The 26,695-nt window shown below is 37.8% G+C and overlaps 1 protein-coding gene across 6 annotated transcripts in view; it reads left to right on the top strand.

The window, feature by feature from the left end:
* Positions 1-26,695, top strand: part of CDK14 (cyclin-dependent kinase 14) — a 516,851-nt gene that overhangs the window by 408,127 nt on the left and 82,029 nt on the right. For all 6 annotated transcript variants that reach the window (XM_014547610.1, XM_005876105.2, XM_005876106.2 and 3 more), the window contains exon 12: positions 20,455-20,594. In XM_014547610.1, the coding sequence (XP_014403096.1) occupies positions 20,455-20,594 (140 nt within the window). The remainder of the gene's footprint in view (positions 1-20,454; positions 20,595-26,695) is intronic.

Below are 26,695 nucleotides of genomic sequence, written 5' to 3'. Positions count from 1 at the left end.
AGATTTTAAAGAGGGAGGGTAAGTGGTTCATCTCTAGACACACAGTGAATAACGGCTGGGAGCATGGCCTTGGTTTGCTATACCTGTCATTACTGGGGAGCAAATGGGTAGGAGACTCCAAAGGTAACTGGCCTTCTCCTTCCAGACACTGAACCAAGTCCATACCGTAAGGCACAAATCCCATGTTACCTTTTTATATCCATCATGGGAGTGACCTTCATTATGTCTTTAACAACAACAACAAAGATACATTAAAATGACTTAAACACACATGTCTGCAACCCCCAAATTAATTGTTTTCTTATCTAAAAGAGCATTTTTAGGACCTCAGAAAAATCTAGTGGTGATTTACAGTTGAAGTCTCCAGTGAGTATATATGTGTGTGGATATTGTTACTCAGACTATAAATGAATAAAAATATTAACTCAGAGGGATCAGTATTCTGGCCCTCACTTGCATTGTTATCCAGCGTATCTTTGTGTATCTGCATGTGAATTCTCTGCTAGTCCTCAGCTGTTTTTAATCCCTCAAGACTCAATATACAAACATAATGCCAAATAGAGAACTTCCCTTAAATTATTCAAATCTCCCCATAAGTGATTTCCCACTCTTCCTGCAATGGAAAACATTTGATCATAAATTCAATTAAATCAGCCATCATCTTTGTGATGTTTGTCCAGCGAAATCCTTTAGTGACTAAACCAATCAACATACCAGCTGTGTGTGTGTGTGTGTGTGTGTGTGTGTGTGTGTACGCTCGCGCGCGTGTGTTTATGGTACGATTGTTGTGGAAGAATCGATTTGAAGTAAAGATGAAGAGTAGTTCTCATTTCTGAGGCCAAATTTTGCCCACTTCACTGCAGCCAAGGTTTAAAAGATTAAACTCTTAGCAGGGCTAAAATCATGTATATTGCACTCACTTAAATGCATTGGCTTTTATTTCTCAACTCAGAGCCTAGTTTTAATATATTGAGTTTTTTATTGAAACTAATATACTTTGGAGATGTTAGTAAAAGCTGTCAAACCACATCAACCAACCATTCTTCTCCCCCTCTCTTCTACACCCTCCTCTCTCTAGTTAAAACAAGGAAGAATGACTGTTGACACATTGCTAAGTTTCTCAGGGAAAATGCCCTAATAGGACTATAGTACTGTTTATGGTTTCTTATATGTATGTCAGCTCAAGAGGTAAGATTCATTAGAGGCTTATAAATGTTGTTTTTCATCTTGATCCTAAAGCATTTCAGACAACAGATATAACCAACAGCCTCCCCCCTTTTCTATTATACCTTTACTACTGATCCTACTAATTTGGATATAATTGAACCTTATTTATGTATCTTTACATACTAGTATGTGTAGATTCATGTGACCTGTAGAGGGCAGTATGTTCTGGAGAAAAAAAAAAGGTTAGAGGACAGCTACTTATCGCCATAAAACATTAGATAAGCAACTGATTTTTTTTTCCTTTAACAAAATAGGTCAGCTATCTCCAGTAAGAAAGCCTCATGCCTTGACTGTCTGCCTCTCTCTGCCACATTAGGTATCTGCTTGGGTGGCGAATATTTTTATGATTTGGCTGTGCTATCTTGGAGGCTACTTAATATGAGGATCACACAAGGTTCCATGCCTTGGCCACCAAATGGAACTAAGCATATCATTTTATCTATAAAGATACATACAAATGGGACTTTCCATTTGTCTGCCATTTCTTGTCACCCTGGACTGAAGTTTACCACTCAAGGCAAATTATACCTACAATTCTAATTTTATTTGGTGGTCAAATGAGGCGTTCTTTCCTTTCCTATCTTAGCTACCCACATCCCTTCCTTTTTAGTTCTGATCCCTAAAAGATTTTAATGTCTGTTATTTTTCTCAAGGGAGTGAAAAATATTTCCACAGGGGCATTTTCTGTATATCGTGATTTTAGGCTCCTTTTCTTCCTGGCCAGCACATCTTTGGAGTAACCCCTGACCCAGCTCTCTTCACTGTAGTTAAATTCACAGTCTCTCAATCCAGTCTCTCCTCTTCATTTAAAGAACCAAACCCTCCAAGTGTCTACACTACACAGTTCTTTTTTAAATTTCCTAGAAGCTGAAACAAATTGTTTAAGGACCGTGGAACGGCACTTCCCAGTAGATTCGTATGTGTTGATGGAAAGGTTCTATATCCACGCCGTCCAGTACAGGAGCTCCTCACCACATGTGGCTATTGAGTAACATGTGTTTCATGCAGTTGAGGAACTGAATTTTTTATCATATTTAATTTTAATTAATTTAAATTCAAATAGACACATGTGACTTGTGGCTCCCCAATTGGACAGTGCAGAATAGAGCATGACTTCTGATCACTTTATAACAAATGTTTTACAAAATATATTGTGAGCTGGATTAGATTTTGCAGCTTAAAACCTGCTGCCCAGGCTTTCATTCTCTTGCTTGTTTTTTTCTTATATAGCTGTAGCTTAAATCTAAATCTTCTCACTCGGCTCCAGGATTTTCCCCCTCTCAGAACATCTGAGAGATTTTCAGTTTTCAAATTCTTCGATTTTGTTGAATATTGAACGTATCTCTCTTGGGTATTCAGATTGGAGTTTCAAAGCGTGGCATTTCAGCAGCTCTCATTCTGTGGGCCCGGGCCATTTCACCCTCTAAGCTCAGTCACCTCTTCATATCTAGTTTTTTCTAAATATAGAAACAAACTTAGCAAATGTGCAAAACCTGTCAAGCTACATACAATAACATTTTCCTAAATTGGAGTGCATTCTCTCTCTCTCTCTCTCTCTCTCTCTCTCTCTCTCTGAAATTCAGTTTTGTTTTATTTGATACATCTTGCTTACACTGAATACAAATAAAGCCTATTTTTGTTCCATCTCTTCTGAAGCAACCTCAGTATTGTTTTGAAAATTTTCTTGTGAGTTCCCAAGCAATTATTTTTTAAATGCTTCCATATCTTTACCCATGATCTGCAAATGCTTATCTTCAGTTTTCTACATTATGCTGATGTTGTTGGTTTTAAGGCATAAGAAGGTTTTTGTATAATGGTTTGTGTCATGCCACTGGCTTCTGCCTTTTGCTACAGACATGCCAGAAAACACTTTTACCTACATGTTCCTAGCAATTACAAGTACTTGGACCCCAAATGATAATAAATGCAGCTTTTTAATGCTATTCATTTATCTTTCTTTTATTTCAGCTATAAAGATAGAATTAGTACTCAAGAAGATAAATAGCTCTAGCAATTATGCCAATTTGGGATCTCCTTAAGCCAAGGAAATACATCAACACCCTTCTGTTATAAGTCATTTTCTATAAAGAGCCAGATGTGGAGTTAAAGGCAGGAATAAAGGAACGTGCAACTGAAAGGTTGTGCTCGCTTTCAGTAAAGACAGCCTCAGCCTATTCTATATTCATCATCAAACCACCCTTTGTAGCACCCGTGCCCCCAGATCCACAACCTCCTCCACACAAGGAGAGGAAAGCAGGGATGGTCTGTTGTCACATTGTTCTTTAAGAGACCAACCTCTTGGGAAAGTATAGGCATCCCTGCACCACAGGGCACAACAGAGCAAAACTGAGAGGGATCATGCAGTTCTTGTCAATCCTTTGCTAGTTACGGGCTTTAGGACTGGGCTCCCAGGGCAAAGCCAGTTTCCTGCCATTCTGAGACTGGTAGGCTTTCTGTTAATGGACATGTGAGTTATCTGCCGATATAGACTGAAGTCTCCATAGTGTAGCAACTATTTCTGTGTTGGGAATGCCATTTGCAAACTCCAGAAGCACTTTAAAAGAGTATTGCATACTAGAGATGCAACCATGCAGGTTCATCTAGGTAATGAAAGGTCAAAGGCCAGGGCTTGGCATGGGAAGAAGAATGTAAGGTACCAGTTCTTATCTTTTCTTGAGTTGGAATACACCCTGCCAATTGGTTGCTAAAAATCACGCCTTAAATGACACATTCTAATGTAGGAGGAAATAATGTCTTGTGATGGAAATGTATGATATAGTTTTTTCTAAAAGTTTAAAAATCTCTCCTCATATTGGTAGCATACATCACATCATCACATCATATCACGTCACATCACAGAATAAATTCAAGACCTTGAACCACAAAACTAAAACACAACCCAAAAATTGTTTTCTTCATACTAACTTTAGCATCAGCCCCAGCCACATATGAAGTTACAGCAATCTTTCCCAAACACATGTTACAGTTACTCAGTATTCCAGTAGATGTCAGCTTGATGTTCAACAGCTCTGAGGGCCCTGGTTCAGATGTTAACAAGTCACTCCATTTGAGGACCGTTGGCACAGCAGGGTTGGGACTGGGAAAGGAGGAATGAGGTTGGCTGAGTGGAAGACATGCTTTCTCACTGTTGTCTTGATAAATCTGACTTGAGGTCAGCACCCCAATGTCTGCGAGGCAGGAGGAAACCCAGACATGTAAGACAGGCCAGGGAAACAGGAACCAATCATGGGGAGCCATAAAATGAGGAAGACACTGGACATTTAGAAAGAGGATCGACATAGTTGGAATAAAGGGGATACTGACAAAGAAGGGAGTATACCTTAGTGTGCAACACAGCAAAACACATTGACAACATCTTCTTAAAATTAAGAGGCAGGTCCTGAAGTATATCTATCAAGAAAATGTTTTTATCTTAAGGTATATAAAATCGTATTTAAAGTGTTTTTACTTATGGTGATTTATCATTGTTTTATTTTAATGAGCATTTAAAAATAATGAGAACTTGTGCTAGCTCGTTTGTCTCAGTGGATAGAGCATCGGCCTGCAGACTGAAGGGTCCCAGGTTTGATTCCAGTCAAGGTCAGCTACCTCGGTTGCAGGCTCCTCCCCAGCCCGGGCCCTGCTCAGGGCTCATGCAGGAGGCAACCAGTTGATGTGTTTCTCTCACATCGATGTTTCTCTCAGTCTTTCCCTCTCTCTTCCACTTTCTCTAAATATCAATGGAAAAATATCCCTGGGTGAAGATAAAACACAAACAAAAGAAATAAACAAATAATGAGACCTTTTTTGTATAAATTTACTCACGACCTCAATCCTTCTATTTTTTCTATTAGTTGTAAATCTCACAATAAGATGTTTTCTGCCGAAGGATTTTAGGGATATACTCTGATTTGGGAAAGAATATTAATCTCTTTTTATGACTTTTTAAATAAATATATTATTTTATATCAGTTTCAAGTGTGCAGCATAGTGGTTAGACAATCATATACTTTACAAAGCATTTCCCCTGATAGTTTCGGTACCACCTTGCACCATAAATAGTTACCACAATATTATTGACTATATTCCCTATGCCGTGCTTTACCTCCTTTTGACTGTTCTGTAACTACCCATTTGTACTTCTTAATCCCTTCACCCAGTCCCCCAACCCCCCTTTTAAAATACTTGCCTTACTGCATTTAGTAGAGTCTGTTTGATTTTGTACATGTACACAAGTGGTGGAGAAGTGGCATAGTGTTCATTATTAACACCAGCAGCTGCATTTGTCCTGGTACAGGGGGATGTGCCTGCAGCATGCCAAATGCTTTGTCCGCATCACCTAATTTAATCCTGAAAATAACTCTCAAATAGTTTTCCATAGTTTTCAGATAGGAACAGTTAAGCTTATTTTAGAAAGTTGATGTCCCTGTCTTCAATTATATTGTAGCCTCAAGAGCAAATCTATAAATATGTCCTTCATTTGCTATGTTATACCTAGCAGGGCTGGGACTAGGGCAAGGCAGGTAAGGCATTCACTTTGGGTTCAGAATTTAAGGTGGTGGCCCTCCCCCCTCCCCAAAGAAAAAATAAATAAAAAACACAGTAAACCAGATAAGTAACATTTTAATGCAATATTTAAAAAATATCAATAGATAGTTTCAGTATTTTCTTTGCTCTCCATTAAACAGTGATTCCTTAGCATCTATTCCCCCAAGTCCACAACCTCCTCCTTAAACACCAATGCTGGTGAGGTAATAGAAAATAGTTTACTGCTGAGGGCACTGTAAACTGGTAAATGACATGGAAAACATGGAAACATGTTAAAAGCTGTAAAGATATTCATTCGTGGTACATTCAAGAAATTTAATTTAATATCATCTAAATGTTCTGGGTGCTGGGGAGTGCACAGATGAGGTCCGTGTCCTCATGGAGCTTACCTAGAGTATCAAGGACAATAAGTAATAATTAAAAAAAAGTAACCTCAAAGAGTGATAATACATGAAGACAATAAAAGAGGGCAATCTGAGAAAAGGGAATAGTATCAGAAGGCCATAAGCCATATGAGGCTGGGATTTTGACTATTTTGTTTATTTCTCTATCCTTTGCACCTAGAACAGAGCCCAGGATCAAGAAGCATTAAAAGATTATTTTGACTTTTCTTCTCAGGGCACGAGACCCTTGTAGAGGTTGTCCGACCATTCAGCAGACTTATTTCTGGTTCTACACATAAGCACACAGGCCACTTCTTCTTTCCATCAGAATGAACTCATAGAGTTTCAAATACCAGCTGCAGTGTTATAAGAGAAGGAAGCTGAAATCAGTCCCCAGCAAATCGATTCCTTAGTTGCCTTGAACTAAACTTCAACTCATAAGCTCTGACCTCACTGAATTTTCTTTCAGATTGGTTTAAATGAGAAGGTGAACTGTTTTTGGTGATTTCCTCCAATCCTAACCATTTCATATCTTTACAATACAATCCTTTTTTTTTTAAGTAGTAGGGAAACATTATTTCTTCTATATCATCATTGGATGCTAAATTCTACCTTTTTACTTAAAAAACACACACAACTCTTTCCTTTTTACATTTTTCTTATCTTGGATCATTGTCCAGTATCTAAGGAAATAAACATGTGAAGAAAGAGTTCTGTGGAATGTTAACTGCACTGGTATTTTTCTTCCTCTTATCATGCCCCAAGATTCGCCCAAGTTGATATAAATTCACCATGCCTTCTTTAAAAAGCGCAACAGCAAGGCATTCTTCCTGTAGGAGTCAGGCTGTAAAAGGTGATTTCCTTTCACTTCCTTTGGTTTAAGCCTGTAAACAGCATTAAGTGAAAAATCTGATATATTTGTTAGGCTATTTATTGCATTACCAAGTTATATTTTCAGTTCTCAGTGAAAGGTTTATTGAGAACATAAACTTTGAAGAGGTTTTGTTCAGGATTAAAGATATTTTCCTCCCCTTCTCTTTGGGCAAAATAATATCATGGCAAAATGATGACTTCCAGGAGCTATTTTTAGCACTATTGATAGTTGAGGGACACATTGGGCCATTCCAGGGAAGCAGATACCAGCCTCCCAGACCAGCCTGTGGTGGTGAGATTTGTAACTTCTGTAGGGTTTTAGAGGAATGAAAGGCTGTGAAGTTACCCTTTCCATTAACTCAATTTACCGTAATACATATACACCAATAAGTTAAGCTGTCTTTCAGAAGCATTTTATAGTGAAATGTTTTTCACACTGCCCATGCTATTGGAACTAAATATTTATAACCAATCCATCTGAATGTAAGACGTAAGCCATGGCTAAAGTGTAAAGATTTTTTTTTATAAATGAAGATTTGAATTTAAACTCCTGATGCATCATTTATCATCAAAAGTGAGTCATCTATTTCACATGAAATAGTGCTGCAATCAACTACTGTGTGTTCAGGAAAATTGGTTAATCTTTATTCTCTAACTATCATAAATATCAATAACACCACCTGGGTAGGACATTCACTAACAATTTACTTTGCTTCACTCTTGATGTCCTAAAAATGTTTTGAACGCTTGTGAAATAGGTGAAATAATAAGATGCCTATAATCGATTTAAACAAGTTATGGAAAGAAAAGGTCAATCTTCACAGCAGTCCTGTGAAGTGGGAGAGGGTATTAATTTTATCCTGATCTGTATCCAGAGTTGGAAAGGTTACGAGTCGCCTGATGTCCTTCAGGTAACAATGGAATTCCATGTGGGGCAAGATCATGAGATTATGATTGGATATAACTGTAAGCAGAATAACCGGGAAGTTGGAAATCAATTCTGTTGATTTAACATCCCTTTGGTTTTGAGGACATCCTACACTGACTGTGAATTTAGAATTCTCCTTTAAGTACTCTGTAAGTTTTAGCCTTCTGTTTCGAAGGGTTAGTTATTATTAATGTATTTTTATTTCCTTTAATGAAATAAAATATATCCTCTTCTATCATGTCCTTCAGCCAAAGGATTGAAAAGTAACCTCTTGTGCTTCTTCTGCTGTTAACCACATTATTAAATTAAAACACTGAATAGATATTATAGAAACATATAATAACTACTCTGCTAAATCTAGGAATATTTTTTAAAACATAACTGAGGTACAAGTATAATTCCTGACAGGTTTGTACTATTCTATCTGAGAAAAAAATTGTCAATGTTTGGCAAGCTCTAACAAATTTTAGAGTAATTTTTTAAAAATTATGTTATTTAAGCATGTAGAATTATAGGTTTTTTGATTTTCAGAGAGAGGAAGGGTGAGGGGGAGAGAGAGAGAAACAATGATGTGAGAGCAAAACGTTGATTGGCACGCCCCCTTTAGTAACCTTCTGGTGCATAGGTTAATGCCCAACCAATTGAGCCACACTGACCAAGGCTGAGTTATAGTGTTTTGTAATATCTATGAAACTTTACATAAAACAAAATACTTTACAATTTACAAAAGTCACTGCTACTAGGCACTGGGGAAGAACTGGAGAGGACATTAAAGTGGAATCACTGGAAAAAACAACACATTGAAGTAGGTAACCGATTCTTTCCCATAAGCAGGGTGAGTGAAAGTTTGATCTACTTCTATGGTTATTAATTAAAAATAAGTTTAAACATGTACACAAAGGCTTTTGTTGAAAAGAACATAACATGAAGTTCACCTATATTACCTTTTGAATATCTTATTAGAATATCTATATCAGTGGATTTATGAAGTATAAATATGAAAATCTATAGCTTCATATTAATACATAGGAAAGGCTAGTATAATTGTTTAAGCAGGTTTTTTGTTGTTTTTTTAAAAATATATATTTTATTGACTTTTTACAGAGAAGAAGGGAGAGGGATAGAGAGTTAGAAACATCGATGAGAGAGATCGATCAGTTGCCTCCTGCATGCCTCCCAGTGGGGATGTGCCCGCAACCAAGATGCATGACCTTGACTGGAATTGAACCCAGGACCCTTCAGTCCGCAGTCCAATGCTCTATCCACTGAGCAAAACTGGTTCGACAAAGCAGGCTTTTTTTAAAGACGAGACCACTCTTTTTTTATTTCAGAGTGAACTTACATATTCAATGACACCTCTTTTTCCAGGGAGGGTAGAAAATAGTAATAAAATCAAAGCTTGAAAATTTGGGGTAAATATCTAGCTGTGCTCTGAAATCCAAAGCAAGAATTTAATGTTTTCCTTTCCCTGGCCCACTTCTTGGCAGTTTATAATACCCTTAAGAGTGTCAGTGCTAGTGTTTTCAAAACCTTGATTCATTCACAATCTGCTGAGGGCACTTTAGCACTTTCAGTATTTTTCCACCAGGTCGAGTTTACTGCAAGGGCGACTATGTATTAGTAAGGGTTAGATCTGAAGGAGAGACCTAACCTAACAGGGTGGATTAGTGTGACTGGCTTTTGGGAGTTTTCATCTTGTCCATGTTACTAGTAAGCATATACTCCACCTGCTGTCATTATTTAATTTAGGGCAGTTGGGATGTTAACAAGAATATAGAAAGAATGTTCTCCACAGAAGTAGAGTTCAAAATTAAAAGAAGAGAGAAATATTGAAAAATGTAAAATGTTCCAGGGTGGATTAGTGTGACTGGCTTTTGGGAGTTTTCATCTTGTCCATGTTACTAGTAAGCATATACTCCACCTGCTGTCATTATTTAATTTAGGGCAGTTGGGATGTTAACAAGAATATAGAAAGAATGTTCTCCACAGAAGTAGAGTTCAAAATTAAAGAGAGAAATATTGAAAAATGTAAAATGTTGTTATGGAAAACTTTAAAATAACCCAATTTTTTGTTTTGTTTTTTGTTTGTTTTTGTTTTATTTATTTTTATTGACAGTATTACAGATGTTCCCCATATTCTCCCCCATGGTCCCCCTCCACCCAGCCCTTGCCCCACCCAGGCCTTCACCACATTATTATCTGTGCTTATGGGTTGTGCATATATGCATATATGCTCTTTGTTTAATCTCTGCCCATTCTTCCCAGCCCCCATCCCCTCTCTTCTAAGATCTGTCAGTCTGTTCCATGTATTCATGCCTATGGACCTATTTTGTTCATCAGTTTATTTTGTTAATTAGAGTCCACATGTAAGTGAGATAATGTAATATTTATCTTTTTCTGACTGGCTTATTTCACTTAGCATAATAATCTCCGGGTCCATCCATGCTCTCGCAAAGGATAAGAGATCCTTCTTTTTTAGAGCTGCATAGTATTACATTGTGCAAATGTACCACAGCGTTTTTATCCACTCATGTACAGATGAGGAGCAATTGGGCTGTTTCCAGATCTTAGCTGTTGTAAATAACACTGTTATGAACATAGGGGTACATATATTCTTTCTGGTTGGTGTTTCGAGATTCTTAGGATATATTCCCAGAAGTGAAATCACTGGGTCAAATGGCAGTTCCATTTTTAATTTTATGAGAAAACTTCATAGTGTTTTCCACAGTGGCTACCCCAGTCTGCATTCCCACCAGCAGTGAGCTAGGGTTCTTTTTTTCCCACATCCTCGCCATCACTTATTTGCTGATTTATTGATGGTAGGTGTAAGGTGATACCTCATTGTCATTTTAATTTGCATCTCTCTGATTATTAGTGACATGTCTATTGGCCATTTGTATATACACTGTTATGAACATAGGGGTACATATATTCTTTCTGGTTGGTGTTTCGAGATTCTTAGGATATATTCCCAGAAGTGAAATCACTGGGTCAAATGGCAGTTCCATTTTTAATTTCATGAGAAAACTTTGGAGAAGTATCTATTCAGGTCCTTTGCCCATTTTTTAATTGGATTGTTTGTCTTCTTGGTGTTGAGTTTATAAGTTCTTAATATATTTGGAAATTAACCCCTTATCAGATGTATCATTGGCAAATATATTCTCCCATGCAGTGGGTTCTCTTTTCATTTTGTTGACGGTTTCTTTTGCTGTGCAGAAGCTTTTTATTTTGGTATACTCCCATTGGTTTATTTTTTCCTTTGTTTCTCTTGTCCTAAGAGATGTATTGGTGAAAATACTGCTATGTGAGATGACTGAGATTTTCCTGCCTATGTTTTTTTCCTAGGATTTTTATGGTTTCATGACTTATATTTAAATCTTTTAGCCATTTTGAGTTTATTCTTGTGTATGGTGTCAGTTGGGGGTCTAGTTGCATTTTTTTGCATGTACCTGTCCAATTTTTCCAATACCCTTTATTGAAGAGAGTGTCTTTACTTGATTGTATGCTCTTGCCTCCTTTGTTAAATATTAATTGACCATAATGGCATGGACTGTCTGTTCTATTACAATGATCAATATGCCTGTTCTTGTGCCAGTACCAGGCTGTTTTGTTTACAGTGGCTTTGGAGTACAATTTGATATCCAATACTGTGATTCCTCCAACTTTGTTTTTTTTCCTCAATATTGATGAGGCTATTCGGGGTCTTTTTGGTTACATATAAAATTTTGGAGCACTTGTTCTAGATCTGTGAAATTGCATCGGACTCTAAAATTTAAGAGTCAGAATCTGGATACTCCCCGTTTTGTAAGTATTACCCTTTATGTATCTGGATCAAATAAAATAATGCATATGAAAGCACTCTGTAAACTGTAGAGGTCCCTGCAAATAGCATTACCATTATATAGCATTTGACAGTCAAGTGACAGACTGACCATTATGGGAATGAGTGTCTGCCAGGGAGAGTGTATCGTTAAACAGTTTTGCTAGAATAAATAAATGAGAATTGGACAATTTTCTATGCACAACAAAACACAATCTATTTATGGAAACTAATAAAATATTATCTGTTTACCTGGAGGGGAGGAATCTCATTAATTTTGTTTTTTACAACAGTGCATTGACAAAGAAAGTCTCAGCATTAAACTACTCTATGTCTCTTCATTATTAATGTAACTAAGAGTCTTGCCTCTCCGGTGAACAGAGAATTTCACTTCACAGACCTAAGTATTTCCTTATATTGGTCTTTATTTTCCCCACGAGTTTATTCCAATGTCAGGGAATCCCTTCATGTTCTGTTTGACCAATTATTGACCTCTCTTTGCAAAATGAATATATTTGAGCCTATTTTCTAAAAATAAGCCATCAGAGCAGTTTTATGACCACATTCCTCCCTCTACATCAAAAGCTTTGATAAGAAAGTGATTAAATGACCATTTTGCTTTTGATGTACAGATATGAAAGAGTGAGGCATCTGACAGGTCTGTCCAGTACAGTTGAGGCAAGAGTCAGACTTGTCTTTATGGGTGGGCGGGCTTCTTCACAAATCATTTTCAAGAGATCAGTTGTTGTATGATCCAGTGGCCAGTGCCCATGTTGGCAACTTTGCTACAGAGACAATATGTCCACTGTCCAATGAAAGGATCGTGGCCCCCTGGCTTTGCTCTGCAAAGAGTGTGACAGTAAGTAAAGGGGGAAGAGAGAGACCCTCCACATCACTCATCCCGGGCCACTGTATTACCAACTCAGAGAGACACAACACACGCTCATGCTTCAGACACAGACCCACAGGGTGTGTAGTTCTGTCCCACTATAGAATGCAAGTGAGGAATATTCTAGAAGTTTTTTGTTCCCTTTTATTTCCTCTTAAGCTTTTACATAGAACTCAGTATCTCTATTGAATGCTTTCATAAGTAAATTGAACCTACTACACCTCTGCCCTTGATGTCCAGCTTTCATGAGCTAAAACATTAATAATCCCAAGATTTGTATAGAAGATTTTTATAGAGATATTTACAAGTCAACTCCTGGGAACAAAATGTAACTTAGTTGTTCTACAAGCAGACACTTTATCAAGAGAGTCTTTTGGAACAGTGTAAAAAACCAACAACAAAACAAAACACAAAAAGTAAAAAACATGCAGTTAAAAAGAGAAGGACTAATTCAAAAAAAAGAAAATGCCATCCTCTGGGGGAATGTATGCTTTGAAGATGTTCCTTAAGGACCAGAACTTGACCTTAAGATTTCTGTGCTCAAAAATGATTATGTACTTTTAAAATGTATGTTTCTCAGGTAAGGTAAAACCTCTGCAGGTATAACAATGGATATACTCAGTCGTTGAGCAAACAGTCAACAAAAGCCATGTCCCAACCTTGTACCAGGAACCGTCCCTCATAGGAAGTAGCCCTTTTCCCCTTGCTTTAGCCCAGGTCTCCCTCTTTTGTGCACATTTAAAACTTGAACCAGAAACCATCAAAACTGAACATGTAAATTTGTCAAAGACTTAAAAAGAACTTATAAGAACAAAAATGAATAGTGAAAACAGTATATTAGATGCAACTGATTAGAGAATTAGTGGAACTGGGAGATAGCTCTGAAATAATTGCTTAGAATGGAGGACAGAGGAAAATATGGCTTCTGCACAGCAAAAGAAACTGTCAACAAAATGAAAAGAGAACCCACTGCATGGGAGAATATATTTGCAATGATACACCAGATGGAAAATATGAAAGAATGAGTAAAGACAAGGAAAATTTAATAAGATGGCATTACATTGGTGTTATAAAATGAGAAAAGAGCAAGAATTGGGGAAAGGCAATATTCTAAAAGTAACAGCTGGGATTTTTTTCCAGAATTGATTAAAGACATGAAGCCTCAACTTCAGGAAACACTGAATATCAACCAGGTTAAATCCAAAGAACACCTTACATAGCATAGCAGAACTCTAAGGAGGAAAAGAAGAGCTATCAGACAGAGACAACAGAAGCCCATGAAACAGTATCTTCAGAGTTAAGAGAAAATGCTTTGAACCTAGAATTAACCCCCAGCAAACGATTATGCTATATGAAAACAAAATAGAGAATTTGCCACCAAGTTCTTTCATCATGGAAAGAACTTTTAAAGTTTGTATTTCAGATACCAAAAATAAAAATCTTAGAAAACTATCCGAAACATAGGAGCTACGCTGATTAAATAAATTATAAATGCATAAATCTGAACAATAATAACAGTAACCGTTTCATCTGTGACATTAAAAGCATAGAAAATAGAAATAAAATATTAGACAATAACAACATGAGAGATGGGACTAGGGTCATCAGAATTAACGTGTTCCAGTATTCTTGTATTGTTTGGCAAGATGGTAAAGATAAAGTTTAATTATAAGAAGTTAATGTTAAATATTAAAAAGTTAGGGAGCCATTCACTTAGGGAACTGAGGATGAAGTTATAAAGTGTGGAGGTTTCTTCTGATATCCTTGATGGTTAAAAAAAACCAAAACACTAAACCAAACTTACCCCCAAAAAGGGTGTTAACCACATATTGGGTGATTCTGTGGTGTTCTTGCTGAAATATTTATTAAGTTTCTGATGGGCGGTAGAGATTACTACCAGGAACTCAGTATAACCTTTATACAGACAAATGAAACTATAGAAATTCATTATTATTCCACCAAGAAGCTCCATAAGAGGGGTTGACTAGGACACAAGAGGACTGAATTAAAGTCAGGAAAGTGTTTTACAAGCGTTCTGACCTAGAAGGGCTACACATGGGGGAACATCTTTTCTACCACCTCATTATGAAAGAGCTACTACTGTTTGCTAGGAGGTTCATTTCACTTCCCATTACTCCCAACCTCATATTCTAAGTACTGAGAATTTCAAGTGTAGTATATTGAAGTAGACTTCAGTTTCTTTACATCATTCTTGACTTACTTCTGAATTTTCTATCAAACTATCTCAATTATTTCATAATCCTATAAAGTGTTTCTTAATAAATCAGTATGGCTCAAAATGGACGGACCAACCCTGTCATACATAAGACAGTCCAACCAGTACAACCTTAAACAAATTTATAGAGGAACTTAAACTGTATGGCATTACTACAATAGTAAGACTATGTGAAGCAACTTACAACACTGATCTTGAGGAGAAAGAAGGTGCCAGGTTCTGGATTGGCCATTTGATGATGCACTGCCTCCGACCAGACTATTGATGACTGGTTATGCCTTGGAAAGGTGAAGATTCTTGAAGAATCTGGTTGTTGTGTTATAGGTCTTGGGAGAGCTCTAATGCTTGTTGCCCTAGCATTAATTGAAGGTGGAATGAAATATGAACATGTGGTTCAGTTCATAAAACAAAAGTAGAGTGGAGCTTTCAAAAAAAAAAAAGCAACTTTAGAAGTATTGTCCTGAAATCCAGCTGCACTTCATAGATACCAGTAGTCATGGAAATTACCATTGCAGTCAATAAAACTGGGCTGCTGGATTCAATTGCCTTGGAAATGGAACTTCAGACAGGACCCAGTTTATCATAACTATGAGCCAAAATGTAGGCTTGGTGAAGGATAAGTCAGTGAAGCTATCCTGGGAGCATTGATAAGCAGTTTTATCAGGCCTCCGCTTGGCGGAATTTCAGCCTCTGTGTTTGGATTATGATCAGCCTAGTTGGAAATTTAGCAAAAGATTCTCACTGTTCAGCATTTAAAACATGCTTATCACTTTTATCAATTGACCTTTCCTGAAATCATGCAGTATTATGTCTCCTTCAAATCTATTTCCATGCCAGAATCTTAGCAAAAGGTAAGAAATTTAGAGAGACTGGGTGCTGAAATACCAAGCACAATACTTACATGTTTTTAATATACAGAATTAAAATTCTAGGAACTAGGAAAACCAGTGTAGATTGCCTGTGGTTTATCCCTTCATTTCAAACATTGACAGTAGGGCTTCTATGGCTATTTGCCTGCTACTTTATGTTTATAGCTCCCATATTTAAAACGGGAGACATCAGGTTTGTGTAACCACTGATTTTGTTGGCTTTTGACCAAGTTTATGATGATTTTTTAAAGTCTTTCTATAAATCTCATTTTGCGCAGCTATGATAACCTCCATTTTGAAAAATCACAAACCTCTGGTGAAAAAGTTCATGTAAAATCCACATCGTACAGAAGCACATATCTTTACAGTGTCCAGACGAAACGTCTGAGAACTAATTTAATGTTTGCACTTTGGGGTGCAACTTAAAAGAGAGGGCCTGAAAAAAGAGTGGGAGTGAGCTATTAAAGGATTTTTAGCAAAATATTTTGCTTGTCTTGTGCAGAAGGTATGGAATATGCCCTATGAAACAGAAGTTAGTTTCTGCTAATGAATTGAACATATATCTAATATTTTATATTTCTGTTGAACTGTGTGACTTTTAATTTGTATACTTAACAATTTGTATTATTATGCAATTGATAAAATGGTGCTGTGCATCAATATTAACTCAATCATATATTTTTATTGTCTGGATGTATGATTATAATTCTCTGGGGAAAATACGTTGTCAGTGTCCATCAGCTTGTAAAACTCATTGTGAGAGCTTCAACATCTAAATAAATATTGAAATGCAAAAAAAAAATTGAAAGTAATTACTAAACATAAAAATAGAATGAATAGTTCTAAAACAGAAGATGGAAATGTTGAATAAAATTAAATCCCAAAAAAAGACAGAAAAAAGAAAAGATAAAGTAGGTGGAAATAGAATGCAAGTTTAAGGTGGTAGCAGTAATTTAAATATATCAGTAATCACAAAATGTAAATGGACTTAATTTTCTTCTTAGAAAATGGGGATTATTTAATTGAATAAGTATTAAACCCAGCTATGTAGTATTTATGAAAGATAAACCTTAAAATTATGGCTATGAAAAATTAAGAGTGTTGCCAAAGGTATGTCAGGCAAATATTGAATTAAAAAACCCCTGAAAATATTAAATTAATATGAGAAAAAGAATGAACTTTAGCCCACAAAGTCTTATTAAAGATAAAAATGGTCACTACAGAATGATTGATGACTTAATTTACCAGGAAGAGATAACAGTGTTAGATTATTATGTACTTAATTACTCGACTTTAAAGAATATATAAAACAAAAATTGATGGAATTACAAGAAAATTTTTAAAAACCTGCCATCACAATGGGAGACTGCAAACAATAGTCACAATCATTATGGCATTCTGATAAGGTACACCTTTGGCTTGGGGTATAACTTTCAAATACTGAAGATATCTTAGAAGTCTCATGTCTCAAACACCTTGCATGGGCTCAAAGGTTCTGGTGATCACAAAGACTCTGATGTTGAAAACGCATGTGGAGAGTTGGAATAAAAGTGGTTTTTGAAATGCAAGTGAGGAAATAGCAAACTTTCTAAATTAAAATTTTATATGTATAATCTATAATTTGTGTATAAACTGAATGTCACAAATAAGCATTGGTTTGTTTCATCGACATTATTAAAGTTGGCTCAATTTGGGAGATGAGTAATGAAATTGTCTTATATTGGTGATTTTATTATGGTTAGGTACATATGCATAAAATTTAAAAGTGACCAGCAATCTATTGCAAAAAACAAAAATACAACTACAAATATAAATCTTCGAAATATTGAAACCATGCTTCATTTATGGCTTATTGGTTCTGTAAGGACTGCGCACTGGTTCATCACTCTTGTAACAGAGTCAGGACTAAAACTCAGTTCTGGTCTCAATCTGGCACTGTCTTATTTTATCAAAGTTATATAGAATGGACACCAGTATGTATGTATATGTGCATGTGTGTGTGTGTGTGTGTGTGTGTGTGTGTGTGTATACACATACATACAAAGGCCCAATGGCACAAAATTCATACAAGAGTAGGCCTTCCTTCCCCCGGCTGCCGGCACTGGCTTCCCTCTGGCACCCACGACCCGGGCTTCCCTCTGGCCGCCAGCAGCCCTGGCTTCATCTGGAAGGTCGTCCGGAAGGACATCCGGTCTAATTAGCATATTATGCTTTATTATTATAGACTAGAGTCCCAGTGCACAAAAATTTGTGCACTCGGGGGGGTCCCTCAGCCCAGCCTGTGCCCTCTCGCAGTCCGGGACCCATCGGGGGGTGTCCACCTGCTGGCTTAGGCCAGCTCCCTGGGAGAATGGGCCTGAGCTGGCAGTCAGATATCCCTCTGGCAGCCCGGGAACCCTCAGGGGATGTCCACTTGCCTGGGGGAGCTGGCCTAAGCTGCATTTGGACATCCTTAGTGCTGCTGAGGAGGCGGGAGAGGCTCCCGCCACCACCACTGTGCTGGCAGCCATCAGCCTGGCTTGTGGCTGAGCAGAGCTCCCCCTGTGGGAGCGCATTGAGCGTCTGTCCCCTGGTGGTCAGTGTGTGTGTCATAGTGACCAGTCATTCCCAGTCGTTCCGCTGTTAGGGTCAATTTGCATATTACCCTTTTATTATACAGTGGGGCCTTGACTTACGAGTTTAATTCATTCTGAGACCGAGCTCGTTAAGGAGCTCGTTAAGGAGCTCGTTAACTCAAATTACTCTATCAACTCAATGCAAAAAATCGGCTGAGAGACAGCTGGTATCTCAAAAAACTCGTTAGTCGGGATACTCGTAAGTCAAGGCCCCACTGTATAGGATAAACTACATGCAATGTAAGTGCAACTTTTAACATAAAGTACCTATCTCAAACTTTGCATTTGATATTTTAAAAATAGTGAAAAGTGTCTTAGGAAGAGGAAGGATTAGTTGTGATGGCCCTGGCCCCTCTTAAAGGAAAGTGGGGGAGGAAGAAATCTGAGAATCTGACAATGCCTCCTTCTCCTATGGACACATTTCCCTTTGCCAGGCAGACATATTTAAAACCAATCCACTGATCAGTATTTTAAAAACAGCCATTGCAGCTGCCAAACACTGAACCATCTATGAGAACTCCATGTGTGAAGCTTTAGAGAGAAGGTCTTTGCTCTTTCCCCCTTTTCTTCCTCTACCCAGGTTTGTTGATTCCTTTTCTCTTCTGCCCCCACAACAATTTAAAATCGATATTAAAAAGCTGCTTGAGGAGGGAATGGGGAGAGTTGTTGGTCTTTGAGGAAAGTTGTTTAAGGCTAATTGTGTGTTTACTAGCCTCAGGGCTTTTGAACAAATACCCACAGGCAGATGCCACTTTCTGCACAGTCTTCTGGCTGCCTCTGAGTCTGTACTTACTGAACCTTGTTGCAGAATCACAGAAATCGAGGGTAAAAGCCTCTAATTTGGAGACAATCCAAGAGCATTGCAAATACAAACCACTTTCTTTCTTTAACTTTTAAAAATTTTCAATTATAGTTGACATTCAATATCATATTAGTTTTAGGTGTATGGCAAAGTAGTTAGACATTTACTAGTATATAACCTAGGAAATGATCCCCTGATAAGTCTAGTACCCGCTGGCACCATACATAGTTATTTCAAAATTATTGGCTATATTCTCTGTGCTGTATTCTACATCCTCCTAACCATTTTAGAGTTATAATTCTGGAGAGGTTTGAATTCACTCAGCCTTCCAATTGAGCAACCCACTACCTTCTTAGCTTCCTGTTACTAGATTGGAACAGAATGATCTTATTGGACTGTCATAAATGAGAGAGTGCAAAAGGGCTTGACACATGTTCAACTATCTATAAATGGTAGCCATTATTGGGAATACTTTTGTTATTACTATGTTAATTATCCAGGTTTGTTTGTATGGAGCAGTGAAACAGAGATTCCATGAAAAGCAAGGCTGGGCTGGGCTGGGCTGTGTGGTCTGCTGCCCGTTTGAAAGCTGTACCACATGGAAGACTTTACTTCTCTGCTTTTTTTTTGTAATCTTGAGACACATTTTCTATCTACTGTTGTTTTAAAGGTCATCTTGAATTGATTCAGCCCCATATGGTTTAAGCATATCCCCTTTTGTTAACCTGCATGTTAATATTTTGATTGTTGACATTTGACTGTACTTATTCCAAAAATTTTATATTCGATGTAAGAAAATGTGAATTCTTAGAGGAAAAAGTAACATTCGTAACTAGAGAATTTAATAGCAGTTTTATTTTAATTTTCCTGGTTATTTTGTATTAATTTTCCTATAAATGTATCCAGATGTGTATGTAGTACATAGATCCTATGAACAAATTCTGGCAACTATTTGATAAATTATCGTCTGAAATTTTCTACCTCTGGACCTAGTTCTAGCCTGCCAGTATCAACCTTTTGCTTATAGTAGGAATATTTTAAATTAATGAGACTAAGATTACAAGAGTAAAAGCCAGTTAGTTTAGCGTAACAGATACTCTAAGAACCAACATGTATTCGGCTTCTGTTTATTTTCAGCAGGTAATTTTAACTTGTTTTCTTGGCCAGGGATAAATAAGTCCAGAAAATTTGGGTGAGCCTTATGTCTTACTGAGTGACTCTTCATGTTTGGTCTGATTTCTCTCTTTTGTGCTTATGTTTTCAGGCTCAGCTATGTGAATTATGCAGAGGATCTGGCCTCCAAACTCCTACAATGTTCCCCAAAGAACAGACTATCAGCACAGGCTGCCTTGAGCCACGAGTATTTTAGTGACCTGCCCCCACGGCTATGGGAACTGACTGATAGTGAGTAGGACAAATCCACAACATCCAATCAAAGCAGGGACATCATTTTAGCATCTACATGTAACATACATGTAGAGAGATTGATGTTTACATGTGCATGTGTAAGATTATGTGCTTGCATATATATTATGTGTGTGTCTATATACATATATGTACATTTGTGTGTGTGTGTGTGTGTGTGTGTGTGTGTGTGTGTGTGGAGAGAGAGAGAGAGAGAGAGAACACAGAGGGGAAGGGGGGTTGTGTGTATATATTTAGTGGAATCCTGCCATTCAAACGCCAGCTTACCAGACACAGGAAGAAAATGGATTCCTTTTTTGCTATCTCTGCTCTGCAGTTTGCAGCCGCATGTCTTTGTGTTTGATTATGTGTGTGTCCAAAAAAATGATCTGAGCAGTCATAAAGGAAAGGGAAAATATGATTTACATATTTATGCATACAGTACTTTTTAACTGGCTGCAGTACAGAGGAGGAATGATTCATTTCTGTTTGATTCTCAGAGACCATCTTGGTTGTAACAATAACCTTAAAAAGGGCTGCTCTGCAGTGAGCTGACGAGTAGAGTTGGCAATTGGCTAATGCACTGAATTGACATGTAAGAACTGAAGACATAATTCATTTTAACTACAAATGCTCTTGGTATTAATACAGACAGATCTTCTCTAGATCTCTTCAAACAAAACGCATTCCTGGGTGGGTTTTTGTTTTGTTTTTATAAAAGTGTTCATATTTACACAGCCTCTTTCAATTACATTTTTAAATATTTGGGGGAGGATTTATGACTGGGAGGATCTCATCTTTCTTCCAAAGTGTGAAACAGAATTCTTGTGAAATTTCGCAAAACACTCAAGAACATTTTTGTTTAATGGTGATACGTTCTTTCCACATGCCAACTAGAGATATTTTTTCTCATTCTGATTGCCTGAAAAATAATATGCTGCATATATGCATAGATATTGATGATGTGCTTATTAATCCTTGAATATACATCAATCACCATGAACATACCTAGTTATTTCTTTAATATTTTGGACTTTAGACATTTCCCCCGTTGTATTAAATTCTCCTTGGCAACAATAACCCTTTTATTTTGGAACTAAGTCATAAGTAACAACTGCTCTTAAGTATTCCTACCCTATATTATTTTTTATAATCCCACAATTAATTTGAATTCCTTTTTTTACCCTAAAGTGACTGTAGATATATAACCCACTACTCCCCCTAAGCTTTGTAAATTTTTAAAAACATTACATATTTATTTTATGTTCTGCACTACTTCCTTTTTAAAAGTATACCCACTGACCATGACAACAGCTATCCCTATTTTTAAAAAAAAATTAAAGATGAGATCACTATGGAAAAATAATGAATTGGTGGCACATTCTTTTATACTGAAAAAAAATGATGCAAATGGGCTTATTACTTTATGGCTCATCAAACTCAAACATATGGTTTGTTTTCCTTTTTTAGTATAACTTGTAGCTTGATATCACTCCTCCTTGGTGACATCTCAATCCCATCTGACTTGATGACTGAGTTTAAGCCAGGATTTTGATGGTCTATGAATTCTGAATTTTGTAGTCCTACTTTTCTGTTAATATGGACTTATTACCCACTTGCCACTTAGTTTATCAGCCAGTGGTTAAATCCATTTTCTATCAGGAAGTAAATGCCTCCACATTATCACTCGGCAGCAGGCTGCCAGCGGAGACAGCCTTGTCCCCCTCATTAGCAAGCACAGTGTATGCAGAACACCAGAGGGGAATTAAAACCACAAAAAATACCTCAGGGTGGTATTTTTAATATGAGAATTTAATTTGTAATTTCACAGATTAAGAATTTTGGCTGCATTAATCCCTTTATCAGCTCACAGCAGGCTATTTGCAGCAGCATAACCATAAGGTGATATTCATTGGCAGAAACACATCTTTGCATAACGTTAAACATCAGGAGGAGTGAAACCTTTTGAAGGGGAGAGAATAAAGATGAGAAATCATTATTTTTTTTTAAAGCATGATTCTGCTAAATGCCTCTGGTAACAATTTTGAGTTACAGAAATGCTGTTTCTGTGTCTAGTAGATAATCATTATGATGCATAAATCCAGTCCCAAGAAAGAACAGTCCCAGTATTAAATACTATAGTCATTTCCATTTTGAACAACGTGGTAGTCCTATACACATGTTTACAAAACAAAGCACTCTGAGACTTTGGAGGGGACTTTGGAACTAGTTCTTCTGGGTGAAATGACTGGTTTTGGTGACTGTTATCTAGGTTGAGGTTCTGCAGACTATATTTAGAAATTCTTAACATTCAATTTTGCATTAGCATGGAGTCTTGTAAAAGTTCACCAGCTGGCAATGGCAGTAGAGCTGGCAGTACCCTCCTGTGCTTGCTTCCTTTTCAAGGAGATTTGGTAGGAGGTCCGTCTGAGGTCTGAGAAGATGTGTTACGGAACCGATAAATGGATTGTCTTAGCAAGCAGGTGATGGTTAGATTCATCGATTCCAGGCACCTCGCTGCATTGTCTGTTCAGGCTCCTATAGGCAGAGGGGTGGGGAGGTGCTTAAACAAAAACGGTTTCTCACAGTTCTTGGCACTGGGAAGTTCAAGTTCAAAGTGGGAAGTTCAAGTTCAAAGGGCAGGCAAATCGGGTTCCTGGTGAGAGCCTCTCCCTGCCTTGTGGACAGCTACCGTGCTGTCTGCTCACCTGGCAGAGAGTCACCTCTTTCTCACGTCCTCTTCCTATAAAGCTGCTAATCTCATCATGAGAGCCCCACCCTCGTGAGCTCATCTAGGCCTAATTATTACTCAGAGCCCCATCTCGAAAGACCATCATGTTGGGGGTTAAGGCTTCAACATACGAATTTGGGAGGACACAGTTCAGTCCAGGGCACTCACAGTCTTAAAAGATAGCTCCTTAGGGAGCACTGTTTCTCTCAATGAGAAACCGGAAGCGCACAAGAATAAGGAACTTGGCCAAAAAGATAGCATTTTTAAAAATAATGTTGACAAAAGAAAAACAGTTATGCAAGCAGAAAATGAAACCAGACGGAAGGGAGAAGAGTGGGCACCAGCCTTCTTGGCCACTATAATGTATCAGACCCTGAGAGAAGACTATCGAATGTGGTCAGAGCCCTGGTTATGTAGATAGAGCACTGCAGTCATTTCATGGATTATACAAAGATGAAGTTGTTTACTTATGCCAGACTCTTATTTGCTTTGGAAGAACATATGACAATAGAGTACCTTTCTTTATTATAATAGTCCTTAAAACCCCATCAGTTTACATAATACCACAATTTAGAAGTAATGTATTAGTGTGCCAGTGAGGCAGGAATTACAAACTTATCAAGCAGGAATAATGGCACAGTTACCTGGGGATCTTGCAGTTAAAGCTGGCTAATTCTGGTGGCACCTTCTCATTCTTCCTCTGTCCTGAAACCCCAACAGCCTTGCCCCACTTCTTCACAGAGATTTAATTGCAGGGAAGTAAATGAGAGGCTGATTTAGAAGAAATTCATTACTTTTCCCAAACACACCATAGGGCATTCTCCTGTGTATACTATCAAGTGACATAAATTATTGAAGCTGAACTACCCTTGTCAAAGTAAATGAACAAAATACACTTCATAGCGCAAAGGCCTTGATTTTATTACATTCATTTGCTCATTCACAGCACTCTGATCTGCAGTGAAAAACAGCCTAACAAATTGGTGCAGTGTGAAGAGCCCTGAACTGGGAACCAGACCTCCTGGATTCTAGCATCAGCTCCACTAAGTAGCCCGGCAACTTTGGCCAAGTTCCTTATTCTTGTGCGCTTCCGGTTTCTCATTGAGAGAAACAGTGCTCCCTAAGGACCTTTCCAGCTATAAGGTTTGCAGGTTTTCCTACCCGGTCCTAAATATGTCCTAGATATTACCCTAAAACAGCATTGTGCCAGGGTAGTTCCATGCCATCTTTTAAAAAGTAAAACAAGCATACACCATTTTAAATATATTTGCTACCTGTAATTCCTAGATTTCCATTCCCTTGTGGATCCTTTTGACCCAGGCTTTTGCCCCCAAGACTCCAAAACCACTGTTCCAAATCTCTATCCATTGACCCTTCCTCAGCCCTCATCTTGATCCATCAGCAGAATTCAACCCAGTTGACCACCCTCCCCTCTGGGTAACATTTCCTTCACTTGGATTCTAGGACAGGACTCTCCCGGGGTTTTCCTTCTGCCTCTACTTTCCAGGCTCCTGTGGGTTTCTCCTGATCCGCCAGACCTCTCAGTGTTAGAGTGCCCTGGGGCTTAGTCCTCAAATCTTTCTATCTATATTCACTCCTTAGAGCCCAGATGATCTCATCCAATCTCATGATTTAAATATCATTTATACATTGACAGCTTCCAAATTTGTATCTCCAGTCCCACCTCCCCTGATTGCATATCCACCTGACTACTCAGATGCTCCATTTGGCCACCTAGTAGGCATCTCAAACTTACCAGTAGTATTCCAAAAACTGAACTCCTCATCTCTTCCCCCAGATTGGCTCCCTCTGTAGTCTTCCCCTTGTTAATAAATGGCAACATTGTTCTTCCAGTTAATAAAGGTTCTCTCAGAAGCTTTCTTTTGTCACACCCATACTCACTTCTTCCACAGACTCTGTTGGTATTATCTTCAAAATATATCCAGAATCACACCCCTTCTCCCTTCTCCAATATCACTGTGTTCCAAGTCACTGGTTGTCTTCTTTCAGCTGTATTTCTCAATTTTTTTTTATTTTCAATATTATTTTGTATTAGTTTCAGGTGTACAACATAGTGTTAGACAATCATATACTTTACAAAGTGTTCCCCCTGATATTTCTACTACGCACCTGACACCATACATAGTTATTGCAATATTATTGAGTCTATTTCCTATGCTGTATTTTACATCCCTGAAACTATTTTGTGACTACCAATCTTCTCATCCCTTCACCTTTTTCATCCAGTCCCCAAGCTCTCCTCCCCTCTGGCAACCACTAGTCTTTTCTCTGCATTTGTGAGTCTGTTTCTGTTTTGTTTGTTCATTTATATTGTTCTTTAGATTCCACATATAAGTGAATTATATGGTATTTGTCTTTCTCTGACAAATTCGTACTTCACTGAGCATTATATCCTGTAGGTCCATTAGTGCTGTCACAAATGGTAAGACTTCATTCTTTTTTATGGCCGAGTAATATTCCATTGTATATATGGACCACAGCTTTTTTATCCACTTGTCACCTATATTTTTACAATAGCCTCCTAACTTTTTTGCCTATTTCTCTTCTTGCCCCCTGAGAGTCAGCTCTTGCTGGTTCCTCTTTCTACATTTGTACTTCCTCTTGCTCTAGATAGGTGTGGCTTGTCCTCTCACCTCCTTTGGGTCTCTGTTCAAATGTACCTACTTCTACCCCAGCATTTCCAATTTCTCTTCCTTGATTTATTTTTCATCATGACACTCACTTCCAGTTGATAGTTTATATTTGTCTGATAGTCTTCCTCTGTCTTCCCCAAATGGAATCTGTAAGAACAGGGATTTCTTTTCCTTCTGATTCGTGCACTTCAGGGTTCTGAAGTCCTAGGACAGCATGGGACTCAATAAATATTTCTTTAATGAAAGTATGGCACAAAGAAAGGGAAAAATAAAGGGTGTCCCAAAATTCTCGCAAGAAGTAATTTTGATAGAAAACACAGGTTTATAATTAAAAATTGTAATTTTTTGCCCTAACCGGTTTGGCTCAGTGGATAGAGCGTCGGCCTGCGGACTCAAAGGTCCCAGGTTCGACTCCGGTCAAGGGCATGTACCTTGGTTGCGGGCACATTCCCAGTGGGAAGTGTGCAGGAGGCAGCTGATCGATGTTTCTCTCTCATCAATGTTTCTGGCTCTCTATCCCTCTCCCTTCCTCTCTGTAAAAAAACAATAAAATATATTTTTTAAAAAAATGTAATTTTTTAATTGATTCATAAAGTATACAGTATAGGGTTATGTATGGAATAGCATATCAGGTAAATGGCCTCCACAGCTTTGCTGGCACATACACACTCTTTTGTTGAAATTTTCCATGACCGTTTTGCATAAATGTGGCTGAA

Source organism: Myotis brandtii, unplaced genomic scaffold (genome assembly GCF_000412655.1).
Source record: "Myotis brandtii unplaced genomic scaffold, ASM41265v1 scaffold48, whole genome shotgun sequence".
Classification (NCBI taxonomy): domain Eukaryota; kingdom Metazoa; phylum Chordata; class Mammalia; order Chiroptera; family Vespertilionidae; genus Myotis; species Myotis brandtii.
This window is presented reverse-complemented; position numbering and strand designations above follow the sequence as displayed.